Here is a 25989-nt window from a genome sequence, read left to right as displayed (position 1 = left end):
CCCCATGCAGGGAGCTGGGGCCAGGTCCAGCCAGGACTCTGGCTGCTGGGCAAATGCTAAGTCAGGGGCCTGGAGCAAGAACAGAGAACTCTACCTCCGTCGAACGTCCAGGAAAGGGCCAGGGAGGCAAGTCAGAGCCAGAATCCTTTGGCCTGGAGAGCCAGAGGGGTGGGGAGATAGTGTCAGGCCCAGGGGGCAGGACAGGCAGGCAGGCCAAGGGTCCAGAGCTGGGCCAACAGGACTGGAATGTGGGCAGAACAGGGAGAAAGGCGTTGAGTGCAGCCCCAACTTCCCAGTGCTGTGCAGCCTCCCATCTCCTCTTCTCCCACCTTGCCACCCAGCCCACATCTATTCTCTCCTTCCAGGCCTCTGGTCTCCCCTTTGCTGAACTGTGACCACCAGTTTTGTCTGCAAAGCCGGCGCTTCTCTGCCTTTCCTTCTGTTTCAGATCATGGCCATCAGAAGGGTGATCAAAACCAGGCCATGTGTCCAAGTGCTCCAGGGGCTCTCTCTGCACAACCACTGGCTGCTTATCCGTTCATATTCTCATATTTGGCCCCTCTCTCTTTCTCTCTCTCTCTCTTTCTCTCTCTCTCTCTCTCCCTCTCTCTCTCTCTCTCTCTCTCTCTCATCCCCTGCTGATACTTCATTTAATCTATCTCTATACACATACGTGGCACTATGTAATAATTTATTTTTTGTGTTGCAGAGATTAGTTTGTCAAGGTTAGAGGCTGTCTTCATTTGAAGTGATCCCAGCCCCAGCTTAGGGCCTGGCACACACTGGTTGCACAATGAATGGTTTTGAGGGTTGGTTGACCTGATGGCCAGATGGATGAATGAGTGGCACCAAAGTTTATCTTGCTTTTCTGAATTCCTTTCAGGATTTAGTAATAGCAGGATTTAGTATATGTTTTTTAATTAACGTACGGTATGTATCAGTCAGAATCAAGGCAAGAACAAGAAACCACCCAGTAATTTGAACATGGATAGATAGATACTCTAACAGAGATTAGAATGAAAAGGGATTGGCTAGTAAAAGTATTCTAAAGAATACAGGAATAGCAGGTGTAAGGAGCAGTCACTACCCCTGAGATTGAGTACCTGCGGAGGAAGACCCCAGCCCAACCCACCCCCATTGAGGGCTGAGGACCTTGTTGGAGCGGCACTGCCATGGCTCACCCAGTGGCAGAGAAGTTGCTGTGGTGCCACACCAGTGGAACTTGCTGGAAATCCACCCGCAGAATTTGCTGGAAATATGCTGTCTAGGGTGCTATGGGAAGCTGTTCACAGGGAGGTGTCTCAGTCCACTACAGAACCACCCTAGGGGTGGTCACCAGGGCAAGTTGATGGTCACTGGAGGCTGCCGGCTGCCATGCACTGCAGAACTGGGGTTGTAGGGAAACCACCCGAGCTGCAGGCACTGGACACTGGAGAAGGTACCTGCCCAGCAGGAGCCCGCCAAACAAGCACAGCAGAACCAGGAGGGCAGAACCCCTTCCTCCTGCCTGTCTCTCCAGAGCTGCCTACTGACAGTGCTCAGAACTCTGCCCGCTGGCAAAGGAAAAAATATTTAAAGGGCTGTGGTCCATTATCTCGGAGCAGGCAACACAGGGTGAATTTGGAGCACAGAGGCAATAAATGGATAACTGGCACACAGTAAATTTTATTCTTCTGGTGTCAGTTCTATGAGTTTTAATACATGTATAGATTTGTGTGACCACCACCACGATTAGGATACAGAAAAGTTCTATAACCTAAATAACTCTGTCTTCTTCTTTTTTTTTTTTTTTCCCCGGGTATGCGGGCCTCTCACTGTTGTGGCCTCTCCCGCTGTGGAGCACAGGCTCCGGACGCGCAGGCTCAGCGGCCATGGCTCAGGGGCCCAGCCGCTCCGCGGTACGTGGGATCCTCCCGGACCGGGGCACGAACCCGTGTCCCCTGCATCGGCAGGCGGACTCCCAACCACTGCGCCACCAGGGAAGCCCTCTGTCTTCTTATACTCATATCCTATACCTCCCTCTACCCCTAACCCCTGGCGACCATTTTATGGAGGTACCACAGTTTGCTTATCCATTCACTTGCTGAAGGAACTTTGGGTTGGTTCTAGTTTGGGGTAGTTATGACTAGAACTGCTATAAATATTCATTGACAGGTTTTTATGTAACATAAGTTTCCATTTCTTTAGGGTAAATAGGGTAAATAAATTCATTTCTTCAGGAGTGGAATTGCTGGGTCATATGGTAAATATGTATTTCATTTTATAAGAAACTGAAAAGTATTTTTGAGAATGACTATACCATTTTGCATCCCCACCAGCAGTATATTAGGGTCCCAGTTGATCTGTCTCACCAGCACCTGATATTGTCAGCATTTTAAAATATGAGCCATTCAAATAGATGTGTAGTGACATCTTTTAATTTGCATTTCTCTAATGGCAAAATAATATTGAACATTTCTTCATGTGCTTATTTGCCATCCGTATATTTTCTTTGGCGAAGTAGTCACTTCAAGTCTTTTGCCCATTTTTCAAATTGAGCTGTATGTTTTCTTGTTGAGTTTAAAAGTTCTTTATATATTCTAGATATTTTATATATTCTAAATATAAGTCCTCTGACAGATATGGGTTTACAAATATTTTCTCTCAGTCCATAGCTTGTCTTTTTCTTCTCTTAACAGTGTGTTTCACAGAGCAAAAGTTCTTAATTTTTATGACATCAGTTTTATCAATTTTTTCTTTCTGGATCATGCTTTTGGTGAAATGAATCTAAGAAATATGTCACTAACCCCAGGTCACAGAAATGTTCTCCTATATTTTCTTCTAAGAGTTTTATAGTTTTACATTGTTATATTTAGATCTGTGGTTCATTTTGACTTAGTTTTTGTACAGTGTGTAAGATTTAGTCTGAGGTTCATTTTTAGAAGGTTCATTTTTTTGTATGTGGATGTCCAGTTGTTCCCAAACCATTTATTGAAAAGACTTCCTCTGCTAAGCTGTCTTTGCACCTTTGTCTAAAGTTAATTGTCCATATTCAGATGGGTCTATTTTTGGACGCTATTCTGTCTCATTGATCTATATTTCTATCCTTTTACCAATACCACACTATCTTTGTTACTGTAGCTTTATAGCAAGTCTTAAAATCTGGCAGGGTCATTTCTCCAACTTTATTCTGCTTCTTCAGAATTGCTTTCCCTGCTGTAGTTCATTTGCCTTTTCATATAAATTTTCGAATCAGCTTCTCTACAGCAACATAAATGGCTTGATATTTTGACTGGAATTACGTTAAACTTATAGATCAATTTGGGAAAAACTGCTGTCATTATTGTGTTGAGTCTTAAAATCCATGAACATTGTATGTCTCTGCATTTATTTAAATCTTTTTTTGATTTCTTCCATCACATTTTGTAGTTTTCAGCATACATACCATATACATGTTTTGTTAGATTTACACCTAAGTATTTTATTTTTGGAGCTATTATAAATGGAACCATTTAAAAATTTCATTTTGTAATTGTTTGTTGCTAGTATATAGAAATGCTGAGTTTTTTGTGTTGATATTGTATCCCACAACCTTGTGAAACTCAGTGGTTTTAGGAGTCTTTTTGTATAGAGTCTTTTCTACATAGACAGTAATGTCTTGTGTAAGTAGATTCTTTTCTTCCTTTCCAATCTGTTTACTCTTTTATTTCCTTCTGTTGCCTTTTTGCACTGGCTAAGACTGCCAGGACTGTGTTGATGTGCAAATAAGCACAGGAATGGTGTGAGCTGACATCCTTACCTTGTTCCCAAGGTAAGCATTCAGTCTTTGATCATAAAGGATGGTATCAGCCGTAGGCTTGTTGTAGCTGCTCTGTATCAGGTTGATGAAGTTCTCTTTTATTCTTAGTTTGTATGTTTTCATTATGAATTGGTGTTAGATTTTGTCAAATGCTTTTCTGCATCAAATGATTTAAACATGTATTTTTTTCTTTAGTCTGTTAATATGGTGGATTATATTGATTGATTTTTCAAATATTGAACAAATTTACATTCCTGGAATAACCGTACTCCCCTTTGACTGTGGTGTAAATACTTTTTGTTTGTTATGTCTGTTTGCATTTGATCTGTGGAATATTGGTCTGCAGGGGTTTTTTCCCCATATTATCTTTGTCTGCTTTTGGTATCAGGGTAATATAAGCCTCATAAAATGAGTTGGGAAGTGTTCTTTCTTCAGGTTCCTGGAAGAGATTGTGTAGAATTGGTATTATTTCTTCTTTAAATGTTTGGTAGAATTTGCCATTGAAACCATCTGGACCTGGAGATTTCTAGTTTGGATGGTTTTCAACTATGAATATAATTCTTTAGTAGTTATAGGACTATTCAGGTTATCTATTTCATTTTGGATGCATTTTAGTACTTTGCGGTTTGTGAGTAATTGATCCATTTCATCTAAGTTGTTGAATCCATATGTGTAGAGTTGTTTGTAGTATTCCTTTTTTATCCCTTTAATTTCTGTGGGGTCAATAGTTACATTTCCTCTTTCATTCCCAATATTGATAAATTTTGCCTTTTCTCTTCTTGGTCTGCCTGGATAGAGATTTTATTGATTTTTAAAATTTTTTTCATGGAACCAACTTTTTCCTTTATCATTTTTTAAAAAAGGTATTGTTTTAATTTCATTGATCTTTTCAATTTCATTGATCCCTGCTCTATTATTTTACTGCCTCTGTTTATTTTGGTTTATTTTGCTCTATTGTTTTCTAGTTTATTAAAGTGGAAGCTTAGTTATTAATATCAGCCCTTTTTTTCTTTTTTTTAAATTGAAGTATTATTGATTTTCAATGTTGTGTTAGTTTCAAGTGTATAGCAAAGTTGTTCAGTTATATGTATATCCTTTTGCAGATTCTTTTCCATTATAGTTATTACAGGATATTGAATATAGTTTCCTGTGCTATACAGTAAATCCTTGTTTATCTATCTTATATACAGTAGTGTGTATCTTTTAATCCCATCTCCTAATTTATCCCTCCCCCCTTCCCCTTTGGTAACCATAAGTTTGTTTTCTATATCTGTGAGACTGTTTCTGTTTTGTAAATAAGTCCATTTATATCATTTTTTTAGATGCCACATACAAGTGATATCATATGATATTTGTCTTTGTCTGACTTACTTCACTTAGTATGATAATGTCTAGGTCCATCCATGTTGCTGCAAATGGCATTATTTCATTCTTATTTATGGCTGAGTAATATTCCATTGTGTGTGTGTATATATGTGTATGTATGTATATATATACACATATATACACATATGTATATACATACACACACACACACACACAAACACACACACCCCACATCTTCTTTATCCATCCCTCTGTCAATGGACATTTAGGTATTTCCATGTCTTGGCTATTGTAAATAGTGCTGCTATGAACATTGAGATGCATGTTTCTTTTTGAATTAGAGTTTTTGTCTTTTCTGGATATATGCCCAGGAGTAGGATTGTTGGATCATATGGTAACTCTATTTTTAGTTTTTTAAGGAACTTCCATACTGTTCTCCATAGTGGCTGCACCAATTTACATTCCCACCAACAGTGTAGGAGTGTTCCCTTTTCTCCAAATCCTTTCCAGGATTTATTCCTTTTTTTAAAAAAATTAATTCATTCATTCATTCATTTTTGGCTGCGTTGGGTCTTTGTTGCTGCACGCGGGCTTTATTTTTTCTAGTTGCGGTGAGCGGGGGCTACTCTTCCTTGCAGTGCGCGGGCCTCTCATTGCGGTGGCTTCTCTTGTTGCGGAGCACAGGCTCTCGGCGTGCGGGCTTCATTAGTTGTGGCATGTGGGTTCAGTAGTTGTGGCTCACAGACTCTAGAGTGCAGGCTCAGTAGTTGTGGTGCACGGACTTAGTTGCTCTGCGGCATGTGGGATCTTCCCGGACCAGGGCTTGAACCCGTGTCCCCTGCATTGGCAGGCGGATTCTTAACCACTGTGCCACCAAGGGAAGCCCCAGGATTTATTCTTTGTAGACTTTTTGATGAAGGTTGTGCTGACCAGTGTAAAGTGATTCCTTATTGTAGTTGTGGTTTGCATTTCTCTAATAATTAGTGATGTTGAGTGTCTTGTGTCTCTTGGCCATCTGTATGTCTTCTTTGGAGAAATGTCTATTTAGGTCTTCTGCTCATTTTTTGATTGGGGTTTTTTTTGTTTTGATATTGAGCTGTATGAGCTGTTTGTATATTTTGGAAATTAAGCCCTTGTTGGTCGCATCGTTTGCAAATATTTTCTACCAGTTTGTAGGTTGTCTTTTCCTTTTGTTTGTGGTTTCCTTTTCTGTGCAAAAGCTTATAAGTTTTATTAGGTCCCATTTGTTTATTTTTGTTTTTATTTCTTTTGTCTTGGGAGACTGACCTAAGAAAACATTACTACAATTTATGTCAGAGAAGGTTTTGCTTATGTTCTCTTCTAGGAGTTTTATGATGTCATGTCTTTAAGTCTTTAAGCCATTTTGAGTTTATTTTTGTGTATGGCATGAGGGAGAGTTCTAACTTCATTGATTTACATGCGGCTGTCCAGCTTTCCCAACACCACTTGCTAAAGAAACTATCTTTTCTCCATTGTATATGTTTACCTTCTTTGTTGAAGATCAACTGACCATGTGTGGTCTATTCTGTTCCATTGATCTATATGTCTGTTTTTGTGCCAATACCACACTGTTTTGATTACTGTAGCTTTGTAGTATTGTCTGAAGTCTGGGAAGGTTATGCCTCCAGCTTTGTTCTTTTTCCTCAGAATTGCTTTGGCAATTCTGGGTCTTTAGTTGTTCCATATAAATTTTAGGATTGTTTGTTCTAGTTCTGTGAAAAATTCCATGGGATAATTTGATAGGGATCACATTAAATCTTAAATTGCTTTGGGCAGTACGGCCATTTTAACAATATTAATTCTTCCACTTCAAGATCGTTGGATTTCTTTGCATTTCTTTGAATCATCTTCAGTTTCCTTTATCAATGTTTTATAGTTCTCAGCATATAAATCTTTTACCCCCTTGGTCAGGTTTATTCCCAGGTTTTTTTTTTTGGTGGTACGCAGGCCTCTCACTGTTGTGGCCTCTCCCGTTGAGGAGCACAGGCTCCGGACGTGCAGGCTCAGTGGCCATGGCTCACGGGCCCAGCCGCTCTGCGGCATGTGGGATCTTCCCAGACCGGGGCATGAACCCATGTCCCCCGCATTGGCAGGCGGACTCTCAACCACTGCGCCACTAGGAAAGCCCTCCCAGGTATTTTTTAATGGGATTTTTTTTTTTTTACTTTCTCTTTCTGATATTTCATCGTTAGTGCAGAGAAATGCAATAGATTTCTGTATGTTAATCTCGTATCCTTCTACCTTGCTGAATTCATTTATCAGTTTTAATAGTTTTTGTGTGGAGTCTTTAGGGTTTTCTATCTAGAGTATCATGTCATCTGCATATAATGACAATTTTACCTCTTCCCTTCCAATTTGGATGCCTTTTATTTATTTTTCTTGTCTGATTGCTGTAGCTAGGACTTCCAAAATACTGTGTTGAATAGAAGTGGTGATAGTGGGCATCCTTGTCTTGTTCCAGATTTTAGTGGGAAGGCTTTCAGCTTTTCACCATTGAGTGTTATGTTGGCTCTGGGTTTGTCATAAATAGCTTTTATTATGTCGTGATAAGCTCCCTCTATACCCACTTTGGTGAGAGTTTTTATCATGAATGGATGAAGCATTTTATAAAATGCTTTTTCTGCATCTATTGAGATAATCATGTGGTTTTTGTCTTTTGTTATTGTGATGTATCACATTCATTTGCATATGTTGAACCTTCCTTGTGACCTTGGAATGAATCCAACTTGATCATGGTTATGATCCTTTTTGTGTGTTGTTGGATTTGGTTTGATAATATTTTGTTGTGGATTTTTGCATCTATACATCAAAGATATTGGCCTATAACTTTCTTTTTTGGTAGTGTCTTTGTCTGGTTTTGGTATCAGGGTGATTGTTCGCTTCGTAGAATGACTTTGGGAATGTTCCCTCCTCTTCAGTCTTTTGGAAGAGTTTGAGAAGGATGGGTATAAGTTCTTTGTATGTTTGGCAGAATTCCCCAGTGAAGCCATCTGGTCCTGAACTTTTGTTTGCAGGGAAGTTTTTTTCTTTTTAATTACAGATTCTATTTCCCTTCTAGTGATTGGTCAGTTCAGAGTATCTATTTCTTCTTGATTCACTTTTGGTGGGCTGTATGTTTCTAGAAACTTGTCCATTTCTTTTAGATTGTCCAAATTGTTGGCATATAATTGTTCATATAATTGTTTTTATGCTTCTTTGTATTTCTGAGGTATTGGTTATTTATCCTTTTTCATTTCTTATTTTGTTTATTTGGGTCCTCTCTCTTTTCTTCTTGGTGAGCCAGGCCAGAAGTTTGTCAATTTTGTCTATCCTTTCAAAAAACCAGACCTTGGTTTTATTGATTTTTCTATTGTTATTTTTATCTCTATTTTATTTATTTGCTCTCTTTATTATTTCTTTTCTTCTGCTGATGTTAGGTTTTGTTCTTCTTTTTCTAATTCTTTTAGGTGGTAGGTTAGGTTATTTGAGATTTTTCTCTTTTTTTGAGGAAGGCCTGTATCACTATGGACTTACCTCTAGGACGTTTTTGCTGCATCCCATAGATTTTTTATGGTTGTGTGTTTATTGTCTTGAGGCATTTTTAAAATTTCCTCTTTGATTTCATCTTTCACCCACTGGTTTTTTAGTAGCATGTTTTTTAGTCTCCATGTAATCGTTTTTTTCTTGTTTTTCTCTCTGTGGTTGATCTCTAGTTTCATGCCGTTGTGGTCACAAAAGATGCTTGAAATAATTTCTATCCTCTTAAATTTGTTGAGGCTTGTTTTGTGTTCTAGTATGTGGTGTACCCTAGAGAATGTTCCATGTATGCTTGAAAAGAATATATATTCTGTGCCTTTGGATGTAATGTCCTGAAAATATCAATTAAGTCTAACTGTTCTATTGTGTCATTTAGGATCTCTGTTGCCTTATTGATTTTCTGTCTGAAAGATCTGTCCATTGATGTCAGTGGGGTGTTGAAGTCTCCTACTGTTATTGTATTCCCATCAGCTTCTCCCTTTATGTCTGTTAGTATTCATTTTATGTATTTAGGTGCTCCTATATTGGGTGCCTTTATGTTAATGAGTGTAATATCACCTTCTTGTATTGATCCTTTTGTCATTATATAGTGTCTTTCTTTATCTTTCTTTATGGCTTTTGTTTTAAAGTCTGTTTTGTCTGATATGAGTATTGCTACCCCCACCTTCTTGTCATTTCAGCCCTTTTTAATATAAGCATTTAATGCTATTTACTTATCTCTAAGGCTTTATCTGTGTCCCACAAATTTATGTTGTATTTTCAGTTTTGTTCAGTTCAAAATATTTTCCTAGTTTCTCCTAAGGCTTCTTCTTTGACAGTTATTTAGAAGTGTGTTGTTTGGTTTCCAAGTGTTGGGAGATTTTCCTGTTAACTTTCATTTTTTTGCTTTCAAATCTAATTCCATGGTGGGCAGAGGGCATATTTTGCATTATTTAAAATTTGTTAAGATTGTTTTATGACCCAAGGTATGGTCTATTCTAAGGAATATTCTCCATGCATTTGACAAGAATATGTGTTCTACTTTTGTTGGGTGGAGTTTTCTCTAAATTTCAATTATATTCAGTTGGTTGATGGTATTGTTCAGTTCTTCTGTATCTTGTTGATTTTCTGTCTACCAGTTCTGTCAACTACTAAGAAAGGAGTATTAAAATCCCTGTCAATTTATCCACCTCTCTTTTCAGTTCTGTCAGTTTTTACATCATGTATTTTGAAGCTCTGCTGATAGGTGAATACACATTGAGAACCATTTTATGTTCCGGTGAATTGGCCCTTTTATCAGTGTGTAATGTCCCTCTTTATCCCTGGTAATTTTCTTTGCTTTGAAGTCTACTTTGATATTAACGTAACCACTCCAGCTTTGTTTTGAATACTATTTGCATGATACATCTTTTTGTATCCTTTTACTTTAAACCTTCCTGTATCATATTTGAAGAGAATTTCTTGTAAAAGTATTTAATTAGATTGTGTTTTTAATTCCATTCTGTCAGTCTCTGTATTTAGACCATTTACTTTTAATATAATTATTGATATGTGTGGATTTATGTATGTCATATTAATATTTGTTTTTCGTTTAAGTCTCTGTTTTTCATTCCTCTGTTTCCCCTTTCTTGCCTTATTTTGGGTTATTTGAACTTTTTTTTTGAAGTCCCTTAATTTATCTCTTGTGTGTTTGACTATGTTTCTTTTTATAGCTTTTTAAGTAGTTGTTCTAGAGATTATAATATATATATACTTTTTATAGTCTGCAGTTTACTTACTATTGATACTTTATTAATTCAAGAGAAATATAAAAGTCTTATCACCATATGGGAACCTTTACCAGCACCCCTCCCCATCTTGTATTTGTCTTACATACTACATCTACCTACATTAAAACTCCGGGGATTTCCCTGGTGGTGCAATGGTTAAGAATCCGCCTGCCAGTGCAGGGGACATGGGTTTGATCTCTGGTCCGGGAAAACCCCACATGCCGTGGAGCAGCTAAGCCCATGCACCACAACTACTGAGCCTACACTCTAGAGCCTGCAAGCCACAACTACTGAAGCCCGTGTGCTACAACTACTGAAGCCCATGCGCCTACAGCCCATGCTCCACAACAAGAGAAAACACCACAATGAAAAGCCCATGCACCGCAATGAAGAGCAGTCCCCACTCACCACAACTAGAGAGAGCCTGCACACGGCAACGAAGACCCAACACAGCCAAAAATAAATAAATAAAAAATAAAACTAAATTTATAAAAAAATATATAAATAAAAATAAATAAATAAAACTCCAACAGACAGTGTTAGGAGAAGACTAGTCTATTATATCTACTTAGACATTTGATATTTCTGTTACTCTCCCTTCTTTCCTGATGTTCCTAGTTCTTTCTGGTGTCATTTCCGTTCTATCTGAATGACTTCCATTAGCAATTATTTTAGAGTAGGTCAACTGACAGGATTTGTTTGTGGCCTGGAACATGAGAACAGAAATGAAAGAATAAGAAAAATGGGAGATTTTCTGTAGTGTCTCTGAGCCAGAAACAGAGGGCTTCTCCTGGAGGTCTCTGTTCACACTGATTCCTGCTTCTACATCTGGGGGTTTCAGAGAGACCTGTCTGATGGGACAAAGAATGTGAAGCTCAGTACTGATTTGGTGGCACTTTGAATTCTGGTTTTCCTCCCTCATTTGCCTGATATTGTTTACTTTTCACATTCCTCAGATATCCTGTTTTGTGCAGCCCATCAAGAATTTATAGTTGTATTCAGTCGGAAAGGTGGGGTGGAATGTGTTTTTACTCCATTTTACCTAGAACCAGAGCGTGGTATAGCAGGATATTTATAACAAATTCTTAATAACATTTATTAAATGAATAAATGAATGAGATATCAAACAGTTGGTCCCAACCTCTCTCCTCAGCACCAGGATTTCTAATAGTCTCCAGCCCTTCTGGAAGGAAGACCATCTAAATAATTGAATCAGTATCTGCATACTTGGCATCACCAACTCAGTGTCCTGTCTGCACTTTCAGCATGTCCAAACTGAACCCCTTCCTCTTCCACTGAAGACTAGCTTCTACTTTCAGTTTCTCTGTGTGCCATAAATTAACTGCTAGTTGTCTTTTACCCTTTCCCTTCAATGAGTTTCAGGAAGATAAGTTCTCTGTTTGGTAATGTTTCTCCTGTTCGTTCTCACTTTCTCACTCTCAACCTTGCCACCCTAGTTCACAGGTCTAGACTAATGAGATAGGCGGCCCAACCACAGGACAAGCAGAACCATTGTTGGTGATAATAGAGGGCAAAGAATGAGGAGGAACCAGGAAGGTGGGTTTACAGCCAGCCTTGTCCATTTGTAGGGAGACAGGGGATGGGAGCTCGGGGCAGAGGAGGGAGCCACTACCCAGATCTCAGAGCCCGAGGGCTTGTGGAAAGCTTGCCTCACCTGGCGTGTTGAGGCCCAGGGCACATTAATGTATTAACACAGTAGTAACTCCTGAGAATGGGGTTTCTAGTAGGTGTGAGGGACCAACAGTCCCCACTGGGCTCGACCCCGGGCCTTCAGGGCTGCTTCTGAGTAGGTGCTGTTAATAGCCACCTGACTTTCTCCTTCCCTTGTAATCGGCATTCTGCAGTCTGGGCCAGTTGACTATCTCTCAGACAGCAGCCCTGAGCCCACTATGCCCTGCTTAGAGGCCTGGACTGACAGCTCTCTACTGCCTTCCAAGTTCAAGGCCTTCCACCACTCTCTCCTTCCTCTCTGCCACTCTTTCCCTCTTCTCCAGCTCACTTGGGCTATTCCCTGGGCCCCAGAGAGTCCCCACACTGTCTTATCTCCACACCTCCTCATACTGTTCCATCCCCCCACTCCCAGCCACCACCCCAGCCTCTACCTGTCAAAGTTGTATCCTTCAGATGCTGCTCAGATGCAGCTAATTCCAGGAAAGCTCTTATGCCCTCCCTCTCTTGGCTATAGGCTGATACCCTCCTGCCTCCTTCTTAACCCACCTTAGCCAGTAGTCACTAGTCATACAGGATGGTATGTGCCTTGAAGGCAGGCGTAGTGAGGCTCTCTTCTGTTTGGCCTTTGTGGTTCTTGCACGTAGGTCCTGCTCAGTAATCCTTGCTGGATCAAAGTGAATGACATCAGACTAGCTGATATGCCATCTCTAGAAAGTCTCTCAGAGAAACGAGGGGGCTGTGATTGTGATATGGCGACCGTTGATGGGAAGACACTCGGGATCCCTGCTGTGTAGATGAGGCTTGTTTTGTAAATGGGAGATTCCCTTATCTGTGACATCGCCTGTTTGTTTTTCCCTTCAGTGTTAATACTCTGAAGGGTCAGGAAATAGGAAACAACCCCATTAAGTATGAGATTCTGAGGGCTCAGTCCGCAGCTGACAGCACGAGCGGAGCTGCAAGATAATGGAGGCCGATACCGGTTCCAGTCAATTCTTCTCGCCTTTGCAAAGCACCGAATGACAGGCAGATTTCTCAGCTCCAAGCAGGCCGTCGTGTTCAGATGATAAATGTGTCCCTGGACAGAAGAGCCTGTTGAGTGATATTTACCAGTGTCTCTGTGAAGGGCCCTCAGCTCCCAAGGGAGCATTTTAAGCCTTCAGCTGCTCACCCTGTCGACTGACGCCCGTGGGGTGGCGAGAGGAATAAAACCTCGCTCCTGCTCTCCAACAGGATGGAAGCCATGGTGATTTGTTTAGGTGCTCGGAAGTTTCCTGGTTCCTTTTGTTTCCTGTATTCATCCCCTCTACCCCTAGTCAAACCCCAGCAAAGAGAGACTTGGAATGTGTGAGACACTTAGAGCCTTAGAGGGGGAGAGGCGAGGAGGTCAGGTCTGGCTCTACCACTTAGTGCTCCTTGGCCAAGTTCCTCAGCTTCTCCAGACCTCAGTCTCCTCAGAAATAAAGTGGAGATGACGAGGATTGCCTCACAGGCTTGTTGGACAGATAGGATTAAATCTGTGTAAAAATACTTTGCATGTTGTAAAATGCTCTCCAGTATAGGCATTCGTTCAGCAGTTCCTCTTTGCGTACCTGCTGTATGCTGGGCACTGTGCTGGGTTTGAAGGGTCATGTCCAGATTGTCTGGCTGGGAAGAAAGGCAGGCTAATGCCTTTACCAGCCATCGGTGTGGTTCTGGGACGAAGGACAGCAGCTGGCTCAGAAATCATACCTCTCTGCCGCCCTTGAAGACTGCCCCAGTCCTGACACTTCTCTGGGGCTCCGGCTCCTGGGATCCTCTCCCAGTGATGGGACGTTTGCGTGACCTTCTGCAAGGAGCATGGCTGAGTCGGAATCTGGTGCCTGATGCCAGGTTCTCCAGAGGAACAGATAGGGCACGTGCATGCACACACACACAGACACATGCATGGAAGTTTATTGTGAGGAATTGGCTCACACCGTTATGAAGGCTGAGAAGTCCCAAATCTGTCGTGGGCGAGCTGGACACGCAGGAGAGCCGTTGATGTAAGTTCCAATCTGTCCACATCTGAAGGGGGAGGAGACCCGTGTCCCAGCTCGAAGGCAGGTAGGCAGGCAGGGAGTGCTCTCTTACTCCCCCTTTTTGTTCTATTCAGGCCCTCAGTGGATTGAATGGGGCCCACCCACATGGGGAGGGCAGTTTGCTTTCCTCAGTCTACAGGTTCCAATGTTAATCTCTCAGAAACGCCCTCACAGCCACACCTAGGATAACGTTTCACCGAATATCCGGGCACCCCAGGGCCCAGTCAAGTTGACACATAAAATGGACATCTCACCAGGGTTGACGTTCACTTAGAGCCTTCAGGTTTACTAAGCAGCTTCACACGCTGCGTCTTATTTGGCTCTGTGACAACCCAGTGAGGGGGTCATTCCCCTTCTCTGTCCTGTAATCCTGATGCCACGGGCTCACCAGCCTAGCCATTTGAAGCAGGCCATGCTCACCTTAAACCCAAATCTCAAGGCACCGAGCCTTTTCCCTCTGGGGAGCAGGAAGTCTGTTCCTTTCCAGATCCCACTTCTCCAGCATGTGAGTGGCTTACGTGGCTGGTCTGTGCGCCTGTCCTCTGCCTCCAGTGCCCTGGCACTCTCCGCTCTTCCCCTCTGCTCCTTAGGCAGCAGGAGACTTTAAACAAAGTTGCCACGTGGTTTGGGTGTCATCCATGGGCCAGACATCACTCAGCATTTCCACAAAGTCTGCATGTAATCAGGATGCTGAAGGAAGACGGGACTCCACACAGAGGTCTGCCCTCGCTGAGCCTCAGCCTCGGTGGAGTGGTGTGCGGTGAGGACCGGAGGAGGCCAGCGCCCCCTCGGACACCTTCATGACCATGTCATCACGTCTGTCTTGGCCTCACAGGGCCACAGGACACAGCTTTTACGTTTAATATGCCCTTTGTTATTTTAATCATACTGATGAATCAGGGCACTTCTGGGTAATTCTATTTATTTAAAATCCATTGTGAGATGTTCTTTTACAGTCTGTCACAGGGGAAATATGAATTTATTAACTCAAAAATTATAACACCCTCATGCTGAGCTTGGAAATGGGCTCCAGTCAGCAACGTTTCTCAAGCCTACATTTCAAAGTCCTCCTCTGCCTGGCACTGCAGCCACTTGTGTGCATGTTTGTCTCCTCGTCTGGAAAAATGCCTTTGGGGGCTGTGTGTGCCCCCACATGGCATGGTGCCTGGCATAGGTAGGTGCTTAATTACTGGTTCTGGGCTGGAATGGACTGGGGCTCCTGCCGCACAGCACACTCGCCCAAGCTCTGCGCTGGCGGAGCGGCCGGCTGGCAGTCAGGACACAGCAAGTGGTGGTTGAGCACCCGGTCTGTGTTGGGCACACGCTGGATGCAGGGAGTGCAGCCTGGGTGCCGGACCAGCCCTTTCCTGCAGCAGGTTCACAGGGAATGCAGCCAGCGGAGTGCGACACGACTGGGCAGGGTGTAGGCTGGGGGGAGCAGGAGGGGACTCGGGAGGTGCCGTGTGGGGCCGCGCTGGTTGCTGGACTGACGGGGCCTCGGAGCAGGCTTGCAGCAGTGCTCAGCGCCCTTCCTCTGCCATTCCCCCACAGGGCCTGTGCCAGCAGTGAGACAGAGAGTGAAGCCGGAGACATCATGGACCAGCAGTTTGAGGAGATGAACAATAGGCTCAACTCGGTCACCGACCCCACTGGCTTTCTTCGGATGGTTCGCCGCAACAACCTCTTTAACAGGTATGTGTGGCCCTGCCTCCTGGGCTGGTGCCAGGCAGGGCGGCCCGGCAGCGTGGATAGCGTGCTTTCGGGGGATGCTCCTTCTGGCTGCTTGGGCTTCTGGCTGGGATGTGAGTCTGCAGGAGTGAGCGTGGTACTCCCGGGCCCCCGCTCCCCAGGGCCTGGGCGTCACAGCAGCCCCTCCGGGTGAGGGGAGGAAGCGGTAACAGGCTTGATGTGACAGTCCGCCTTGGCTGGGACGGGAGGCCCAGGGCATGGTCGGCCGCTTCTTCCCGTGACCTTGGAGCTGATTTCCCGGACACCAGGCAGAAGCCACACGGAGTGACTTCACATACTTCTTTGCCAGCTTTTGCCAGTAACTCACGGCCAGGCCCCTGTGTTGACCTTCCTGGCCTGAGACTGAGGGAGGCCCGGAAGAGTGGATGCCAGCGTTGCTGGGGGAGAGCCCGTCCAGACCCAGGCCCCATCTCCCCGTTACTTGACCAGATAGACCTCAGCGGCTCCGAGATGGGTCAGGGTTGAAATTGCCAACCAGCATACCCCTGTGCCTTTTCACCGGGGGTGACAGCCGAGCTGCATCCAGATAAACAGGGGCAGGAGGTTGGGGTTGAGGGGCACCTGTCCCGCTGTCATTTGGTTGCCTGGCAACAACCTGGGAGTCACATTTGGAGAGACCTTTCCAGAAAGACATCTCAGACTCTCTGAGGTCCCTGCCTTCGAAGGGCAGCAGGTTGAGCTAGGCACCCAGGAGGGAGTGACTGTGCTCTGGGTGGAGGCGGCCTCTGCCGGACTGCCCTGTGTGGGGGGGCATTGTGTGCCCCGTCTGCTCCTACTCCAGGCCCTGGTTTCCTCTCATTATTGTGCTGTCACGGTGACAAACGTGTGTTTACTTTCCCAGGGGCGATCCGAGTGGGACAGGAGCCAGGAGCTGGGTCTGTAGGAAGTGGCAACTTGGTTGAAAGGACGCCAGAACCTCCGTCTGGTTCACTCCCAGCTTCCTCTTCGGCCCTGCCCCCTTTGCAGGTGCCCCTCGTGGCTTTAATTTTGTGGAGGGACAGGACCAGGCGCGGGGAGGCGGGTTGGGCCTGGCTCCGCCCTCTGCCGCTGCTCCTCGGCCTCTGAGGCGGGTGATTCTCGACTCTGCCTGGTGCTGTGATCCATGGTTGTGAACTAGGGCGTGAAGAGCTTGGGACTCAGGTCTGGCCTTGCCACGTGCCAGCTGTGGGACCCTAGGCGGGTGACTTCACCACTGTCAGCCTGTTTCCTCGTTGCTGAAGTGGGAACAAGCTTCCTACTTTTCAGGGTTTCCTTAACATGGGAGTTGAGGAGCTAATGTATGAACAGCACGTGACAGGCTTCCTGACGCACATGTACTCGTGCTGACTTTCTGCTGTTTTAGGTGGGAAGGGCAGTGCGAAACGTGGATTCTTATGATAATGTGGGTGGATGGACTTTAGAAGGGATGAACTTTGTACGTACCTGTGGGACAGCTGTTGACCACTGTGGGGTGCAGCCTCACCCGCCCTTTCTCTTCCTGTCCCACGTCATGTCCTTTGCTCGCAAGAGAGAGCGAGCCAGCGGCAGGCCAGCAGGCATCCATGGCCAGCCGGATCACAGGCGTGCCTGCGGCCAGGAGCCCCTCCTCCAGGGCCTCGGGTGCCAAGGCAAGAAAGGGGTCAAACCAGGTGTACCCGGGATCCTAGCTTATCACCCCTGGATGGTAGGTGGTGTGAATTTTGGATCGTGGAGTTGCTTCCTTTGGGAAAATATTTGTTGTCTTTCTGAGCAGCTCTGGGGTAGGTCCAGTGAGCACAATACCATGGATTAGTTCATTGGTTCATTTAAACAATGCGGTCTGTGCCCAGGGCCAGGCTGAGGACTAGGCCAGCCCTGAGGCTGGGAGGGGGCAGCAAGGCCTGCAGCACGGGCGCCTGGGCCTCGCTGCCTGGCTGCTTTGTGCCCAGCTCCCTCATCAGGGCATGACCTGCTCGAAGCCTCAGGCCTGCCCTCAGGAAAACAAAGGGGTTAGAAGTGGTCTCTGCTCACCTTTCCAATCCTGACCTTCTAGAGACTTCTGAGGGCAGATCAGATGAGGGGAAACAGGCTGCATTCTTTCAGCTTCAGTGCAGGGAGCCAAGGGCCTAGGACAGTTGCCATGCTGTGTGCTCTCTGCTGTTTCCCGACAAGCCCAGGAAGAGGGTTCTCTGGCCTCCATCCTGCCAAGTGACCCACAGAGGCCAAGGTATCCTTGTTGGTTAGGATGGTGTGGGCCCTTGCAAACTTCCAGCCCATCCTCGAGTCTCGCAGCTGAGGGGCATGCACAGGCTGGGAGGGTGGAGACCTGCCCCCGCAGCAGGTGCAAAGCTGGGTTTCAGGTCCCACCTCCCAGCTGCCCTGCCGGCCTGTGTGCTGCCCTGCGTGGGGTCCCAGGCAGGCCTTTCTTGCTGCCCCTTCGTGACCAGGAGGTGGGCTGGTTTGTCACTGGCTGGGACGGCAGAGCGCTTGTCCCTGGAGCCCACAGAGGTGAAGTGGAAGCAGCCGTGTGCGTAGCAGCACCAGCTCCCCTCTGCAGGGCCCTCCAGCCCCGTGATTCATGGGCTGCTTGGCTCTTTTGTTCCAGGCAGTTTGCTGGACTGGTTTGGCAATGAGGCTGCTGCAGCAGAGGCAAGTCAAGTGAGACTTGGCCTTAGAATCCTCTTCCTCCCCCCCCCCCTCTCTCTCTCTCTCCCCCCACTGCACAGCTAGCTTGGTCTTTGTTCTTGAGGTCTCCACAACCACTATTTTTCTTCTTGCCTGTGCACTTTGGCAGAAAACACAGTTGCATGTCAAGCCCAGGGCAGGCACTGCTAGTGAGGAAATGAGCAGTCTTCTCTCGTTTAGCACCTGACCCTGGGGGCCCCCACTGGGCAAAGCAGCAGCCCCCAGAGAGGGCTCTACCCTGCATCCTGCAGAATGCTTGGGAAGTTATGCTGAGGGCTGGAAGGCCAGTGCGTGTGTGTGTGTGTGTGTGTGTGTGTGTGTGTGTGAACCTGGGGGCAGTCAGCAGATCACATTTGCTGCAGAAAAGAGGAAGAGGAGCAGGACAGGCTTTCAGCTGCACCCGGATTCTGGGTCCTAGGGCTGTGCCTTGGCATTGCAGGTGCACCCAGCCAGGATCAATTAGGACCAGAATCCCATAGAAATGTTCTGACTTCTGTTGCCACCACTGGTGCAACATGCGTGCTAGGTCTTTACTTTTTCACTTTATGGCAGTATGTGTGATATGGTGCAGAAAGGGGCTTTCCTGTTGCCCAGACATCAGTGGCTAGAGCCAAAGCAGAGGGCAACGAAGTGTCAGGGCTCCCCATTCTAGAGAGGGGGCCAGAGCCCTCCCTCAGCTTTGCAGCTTCCAGCTAGCACCCCGGCCACACACCCCCCCCAAAAGAAGACCGGGTGGGCGAATCGGCAAGTGAGCCTCCTTGGCCTGGTTGGGGTCCTCCAAGAGAGTCAGTGACCAAGACTGGGGGTCCTGCAGGAAGAGAAGGAGGCACCACCATCCTGTGGGACCAAAGAGAGGGGCAGCCATGGTGTGGTCTGGGTGCCCACGCCTAGTGTGGCACAGAGGCGTGGCTTCCCAATGGGCGGGTCACATGGGCTCAGCGACAGAGCTAGCATTAGGATCTGTGTCTGGCCATGTCCCAAGACAGTGCTCTAGCTCCCAGATCCCCACCCATCTAATGCTCCTGCCAGATGATCACTCAGCCTTTGCTTGAACTCCTCCAGTGAGAGGGAGCTCACCGCCTCCTGAGGCGGTGCATTCTGTCTTTGGACAACACTGACTAATACAGCTCTGGGTTCTTTATAAACGAGTGAGTGAGACTCCATGGCTTTGTGGGGGGACAGGCTTGGACCCACAAATCACCCATGGGTGCAAGGCCCTTTGGAAAGGGGGTTTCTGTGTTAGCATCAGCTGGGCAGGCCACCACACACAGGGTCCTCTTCTCTCCATCCCTGAGCACATAATAAGCCCGTCCCCCCATGACTGCCCAGCTTGGGCCCTGAATGGGGTCAGCAGGCAAAGCCTGTGCAAGGCTGGCCTGGGCATCAGGCTTTTCCAAGGCGACCATCCCCAGGCTTGGCCATGGAGCCTCATGCACATTGCAGCAAAGAGCAGAGTGGGCAGCAGCTGTGGTTTCTGCAGGAGGGCAGTCCCGGGCCCCTTGGTGGTACGTGTGTCACAGCCCTTGACCACCATTCCCAGAAGAGACCAAGAGCAAGAGAAGAGAAGCCTCGTGCAGCCCAGATTCATCCCTGGGCTTGAGAGGAGTTGGCGTCACTGGAAGAGCAGGGGTCTCTGCCTGAGCCCACCTCCCGAGGAGGGACCAGAGCAGTGAGCCAGGCGCTTGGTGATTAGGTAGGTGAGCAAGCAGAAAGCACCGACAGCTTATTGAATAAGCACTTAAAATGCAGCACTTGACAGCCTTCATCTCCCTGAGGAGACAACCCTTCGTGTGAGGATGTTCATGGCAGAGAGTCACTGAATACTATCAGGGTCCTTTTTTTTTTTTTAATTGAATTGAGGCATCTCTGGCTGCTTGAATATAATGGATTTGCCAATTAATCTTTCCACTGGTACCTTAAAACCCAGGTACTTGTTCAAATCTCAGGCCAGCCAGCCCCTGTTCCCTCAGAAGACGCAGTTCAGAGCCCCGGAGGGGATTTTGGAACATCCAGGTCAGGGCTGGGGGTGGGAAGGAAGGAACCCAAGTGGTTTCACAGGCAGCAGGTGCCCATGGAACAGGAGCTCAGCTCTGTCTGCCAGGGCCGCTCCCAGCTCCTTGGCTGTGAGGCAGGAGGCCCCCCTGAGAAAGGTGGGGGGCTCTCGAGGAGTGGAGGCAGGATCCCCCCCAGGCCCGGGACCCTGCTGCTGGGAGCACAGAGAGGAAGCCTCCTGAACTGGCCACTGGAAAGTGAAAACATGTGATAAAGGCCTCAGAGAAGGCGAGGAGCCAGGTGCCTGGGCAAAGCAGCCGCCCCTAGAATGAGCTCAGCACTGTGGCGGGAGGCCTCCTCCTTCTCCTGGCCCTGCACAGCCTGACCTGGGTGCGCCCCGCGCGCAGACAGCCTGGAGTACAGCGCTCAGTGCAGCGTCTGCCATCCTGGGTGACGGGGCACTCCAGATGAGGGATCAGGGCCTGAGGCTATGGCAGCGCTGGACCTTGGGCTCCCCAGCCCCCTGTTGCCTGACTGCATTGCCAGCAGGGCCCTGCCCATGACCTGGGCCTTAGGTGAGATGCTTAACCTAGAGTCTCTGTTTACTCAGCTGTGACAGTGGAGGTGCGGGGGGTGCGGGTGAGACCTGCCTGGTGGGAGGATTCCAGTGATGGCCACGGGTCAGCCCGGCCTGGCCCACCCCAGAAGAGGCCCCCTGTCCCATGGTTCTCTCCTGTCCTCTCCCTCCAGTTGCCCTAAAGATGCCAGACGTGCCCCAGTGAGTGCTCCTGGCTCAGCTCACTCTGCAGCCCTGTCAGATGGGAAGGACCCGAGTGCCTGGCGGGGAATTGAGCACAGAGGGGAGGACACGGGAAAGTGGGAAAGGAGAAGACCCTCCAAGGCGCAGGAGGGAAGTCTGCGAGGCAGGCATCCCTGCTTCTTAGCACCTGGAAGAGCAAAGCGGGCTCCTCGGTCAGCTCGCCTGTCATGCTTTCATGAAACGCCCCTTTCCTCGCTGCTCCCCTGTATTCCGCCTGGTCCTTGCCCCTCCTCAGACAAGGGAGGCCTGTTCCCAGTCCCGCCTCTGGGTGGAAGTGTGTGCAGAGCCCTGGGAAGTCCTTTGCGAATCTCTGGGATGCACCAAGCTTAGGTTTGGGCTCCTCCCTCTGCGCCGAGAGACAGGCGGACGGGCGGGACCTCTGGGCCAGGCTGGCTGCCACCATCCCTGGGGTCTTCAGCCTGGGTGGGGCCCCTCCCTTAGTCTCACCTGAGGGGGGCTGAGTCCCTGCTCCCCCATGTGCGCTGCTCTCCTCGCTCTCCGCCTTTGACTGTGAAAGCTGAGAAACCAGTGTGTGTGTTGGGGTGGGTCCCGCTGGGTCCCCCCACACACACACTGACTGCACGTGACCTCACTCCCCTCCTCAGCAGACAGGGCAACCAGCTTGTGCTGAGTGCGGCAGTTCGGGCCGAGACTTCCAAGCGCACATCCCCAGGTGTCCCACGGCCTCCCCGGATGCCCGGTAGGCGCACGCCTGCCCCAGTCAGGGCCTCGGCGTGGGGCGCGTCAGCGTGTGAGCCCGAGCGAGTCCCAGCGCACAGGGTCTTCTGCAGGCCCAGGTAGTTATAAAACCCCTGCCTGGGGAATAGATCTCTTCATCCCTGCAGGGAGATTCATGAGCCGCAAGCGCTACCCAGACCGCCTGGCTTTTGTCATCATTCCGGAGACATAAACTACCCCGATGCCTCTGCCCTGCCCGGGAGCGCTCCACATATCACCTCGTAGCTCTGCGTCCTGCTGGTGCAGAGACCAGGCGGCTCCCCCCTTGCCTGCCTGCCTGCCGTCTCCCTGGATGCGTGCTCAGTCCCTCCGTTTCCCATTACCACACAGATGGCCGAGCCGCAGAGAAAACGAATATTTCTCCAGAAGTAGATTAATAAACATCTGAGGAATGAGCTGGTAAAGACCACGATGTGGTGTGAGAAAATCCTCTCTGCTGAGAGCTGGACTGTCAATTAGCCCGATGGGATCCCTGCCAATAAATGGAGGCCTCAAGGAAAGCGAGCCAGCGCCCCCTGCTGGAGCCGCATGGCGGAGCAGCTGGGAGTCCCGGGAGCCCGGCCCTCCTTCCTGCTCTCACGAAATCTGGGAGAGGCCGCCCGCTGTCAACGTCGCCTTTGTGGACCCAGCAGCAGGGAGGGTAGGGATCAGAGGCAAGTGCAGGTTTCTCAGTGTGCCCTGAATGCTGGGAGGACACAATAAAACCCCTCCCTCCCCGGCAGGTGGGAGGCCTGACCCTGCCCTGGCCGGCAGCCTCGTCCAGGCTCTTGGCCTCTCTGATCTATAGAAGAGGAACCTCCCCACCTCCTAGGGTCCTGAGAGCGAGATGTGGGTGTGGCAGGCTTGGCAGGAGCCTGAATAGGGGCGCAGCCCCTCCTGCGGCTCACTCTCTTGCCACAGGGAAACGTTTCCACCCTGTCAAAGCACCATCCTCTCATCTGCGTCCAGATTGCCCAGGCAGAGAGAAGTCAGCCAGGCTGAAAGGGTCCGCAGAAATCAGAGCAGTGCCATCACCGAGGCCCCACCCCGTGGCCGTGCTTCCGCAGTGTGATGGATGCACTGGGCCGTGGCGACAATGCCAGGAAGGAGGACAGCAGGGAGCGGACCATCCCACACATCCGCTCACACCTGTCAACCACTCCGGCCCGGGGTTCAGAGCCCAGGGGGCTGCAGCCGCTTGGCTGTGACTCTGAATCCCGACCACGGGGACGTGCATTGGTGACGCCGACTTTCCAGACAGATCGCAGCGCCGGAGGGCTGTGCTCAGGCCCTGCCACCGACACCGGCAAGCTCAGGGAGGGCTCTAGGGCTGTGGCCAGCGGAGCAGTTAAAAGAGCCACCGCAGTTTTGATGGCTTCCTAGAGTGAGTAGATTTTTAATTTTTTAAAACTAGAAGAGACTGCAAGGCATTTAGTCTACCCCTTTCGTTTTACAAGCAAGGAAAAGTGGGGAGCACAGAAGTGACATGCCTTGGCAGAGTCACACGGCGGCAGCTGTGTTGTCCGGGAATGTCCCCCCGGCTCAGGGAAGGAGCTTGACCGCTCGGCTCCTCTGAAATATGGCGCACCTTTGTGCAGATCTCCGGGCAAGCGCACCCTTGTGAGAGCCGCTGTAGGTCACTGTGAATGTTGTAGCAAAAACAGAAGCAACACACACAGGGAGCTTGTTTGTTTTTGTTTTTGTTTTGCGGTACGCGGGCCTCTCACTGTTGTGGCCTCTCCCGTTGCGGAGCACAGGCTCCGGACGCGCAGGCTCAGCGGCCATGGCTCACGGGCCCAGCATGTGGGATCCTCCCGGACCGGGGCCCGAACCCGTGTCCCCTGCATCAGCAGGCGGATTCTCAACCACTGCACAACCAGGGAAGCCCAGGGAGCTTGTTGATCGCAGTCTGTCCAAGGCAGCTCTGTGGAGGTGAGGAAACCACTGCTCGCTACTGTGACCCTGGTGGGTCCTAGCCTGAGACCCGCCCCACCCCCCAGCCCCCGGAAGCATACAGATGCCCAGAGAGAGTGTCCCTGGAAACCTCCGCCAAGCAACACGTGACGCGACTGGCCGTGTGTTTACCAGCCCTGACTAAGGACATCGACTGGCTTCCCACCTGAACTGGCCGGGGGTGAGGGCACTGAGTCCCAGCTTGGTCCCAGCCCTGGAGACCAGCAGGAGGCCTTCCTCTGATGAGCCCTGCAAGGAATCAGCCTGGGGGAGGAGCTTCCTGTTCAGGCAGGCCTGGTGCTGCAGGGGGTGGGCCAGCCGCGGCATCGCAAGCCCAGAGACCAGCCGCCCTGCCGCCCTGCCGCCTCACCTCTCCAGCCCGCAGCCCCACCCTCCATACATTTGCCCCCAACACTCTGCCCCAAGCACCCCAGTGCTCCATTCCCAACACTGGTGCCTCCCTCTGCGCTGTTCCCTGGGCTTGGAACAGCCTTCCCCCTCCTTGTCCACAGGCAGTCTAACTCCAGATCGTCCCCTGTGCCCACAGCAAATGGTCCTCTCCCAGAAAGCCCTCCCTCGGCTCTGCCTGACCAGCAGCTAGTCAGGGCCTTATGCCCCGGACCCGTGCTGGCGCTCTTCCCTTCCCTACATACAGCCCAGTGCCGGGACCCATGGGTCAGCCCCTCTGTGGACCCACGTGCCTGGCACATCACGGGGCAGTGATGCATGTGGAGTGGGTTAGCATTGTTGGGCCCCTTTAGATGCCTCTGGCACTTCATGGGTTCAATAAAAAGGCACCCCAGCCCACTCCCACCCTCCTGCCCAGGGCTTCTCACTCATTGTCCCATCAGCTGAGACTCCCAACACCTTTCAGGTTCTGGATGCTTTGCAGCCATCCTCCCCTATCTGACACTCTCTGTAGCATTTTCTCTTTTTGCAGATGCAAAAAGTGAGGCCCAGCGGGCGAGAGACTTGCCCCAGGCTGGGACCCGTGCCCACAGGTCTGTCCATCACACAGCTCCCCACCCCCTCCTGCCTTCCCTGTGCAGCTTGGTCATGCTGGTCTCCTTGTACCAGGGGAGCTCGGGATGTGGAGCTGGGTCTCTTTCTCCAGTTGGAGCTATTTAGTTTAGGGCCTTGGGGTTTGTGGAGTGCCCCATCGGTCACTGTTAGGATTTGTGGCCACACCGTTGTCTGGGAACATGGCACTCCCGGGATGTCTGTGGACAGATTAATCAGACTCAGGTGCCTCAAGTGGGGTAACAAGCCCACAGTCCAGGAGACACATGTCTAAGGAGTGAAGTGAGGGGTGTGTGGGGCAGGGTGCTGCAGTCCTGCCACCCACCCCGTGCTGTTCTGGTGGCAGCCTGGGCTCCCCAGGCTGCAAGCGCACACAGGCCGTGTGTAGGAGCACACGGTGCCATGACAGACACTGCGCGTCACTCCAGCACATCTCTGGAGGGCAGTATGGTGCTCTCTCCTTCAGGGGAGCGATGCTCTTTGCCGTGTATTCCAGGGAATTAAGTGAGCCTCTGAGTGTCACTGCAGGGTTATCTGTGCTTCACTGGCTCTGATGGCAGAGACATGCCGCAGCCCCAGTCGCTTGTAATTACATGCTTTCTGAGTGAGGGTGATGTAGGAGCAGCCATGAGCGGGCTCGCAGCCCCTCCGAGCCCTCTCCTTTTTCTTCTCTTGCTGGAGCAGGGTAGGGGCTGAGGGTGCTCACAGCCTGGTTTGGCACGACCCTAGGATTTAGAAGTGGGACATTGCTGAGAACACCGCAAAGGGCGGGGGAAGGCCAGGGACAGAAGCCATGCCTCAAAAACGCAAACGCATCTTTCAGATCATTTCTCTAGATGGTCATGGATCCTGGCCTGGCCCAGGAGGGAAAGCCACGTTCTGCTTTTCCTTAGGTAACAACTACAGAGCTGCCACTGCCAGCCGCCCAGAGTACTTACTTGGCCATGTGTCTGGTGT

General features: G+C 49.0%; 1 protein-coding gene across 2 annotated transcripts in view; it reads left to right on the top strand.

Moving 5' to 3' along the window:
* The window catches only part of TTC28 (tetratricopeptide repeat domain 28), a gene marked incomplete at both ends in the record, with an annotated part of 616677 nt that overhangs the window by 562883 nt on the left and 27805 nt on the right, over nucleotides 1-25989 (top strand). For both annotated transcript variants that reach the window (XM_079717073.1, XM_079717072.1), the window contains one exon: nucleotides 15690-15830. In XM_079717073.1, the coding sequence (XP_079573199.1) occupies nucleotides 15690-15830 (141 nt within the window). The remainder of the gene's footprint in view (nucleotides 1-15689; nucleotides 15831-25989) is intronic.

The sequence above is a fragment of the Hyperoodon ampullatus genome, assembly GCF_949752795.1.
Source record: "Hyperoodon ampullatus genome assembly, chromosome: 13".
Lineage (NCBI taxonomy): Eukaryota > Metazoa > Chordata > Mammalia > Artiodactyla > Ziphiidae > Hyperoodon > Hyperoodon ampullatus.
The sequence above is the reverse complement of the archived record's forward strand: the minus strand, read 5'-3'. Positions and strand labels throughout refer to the sequence as shown.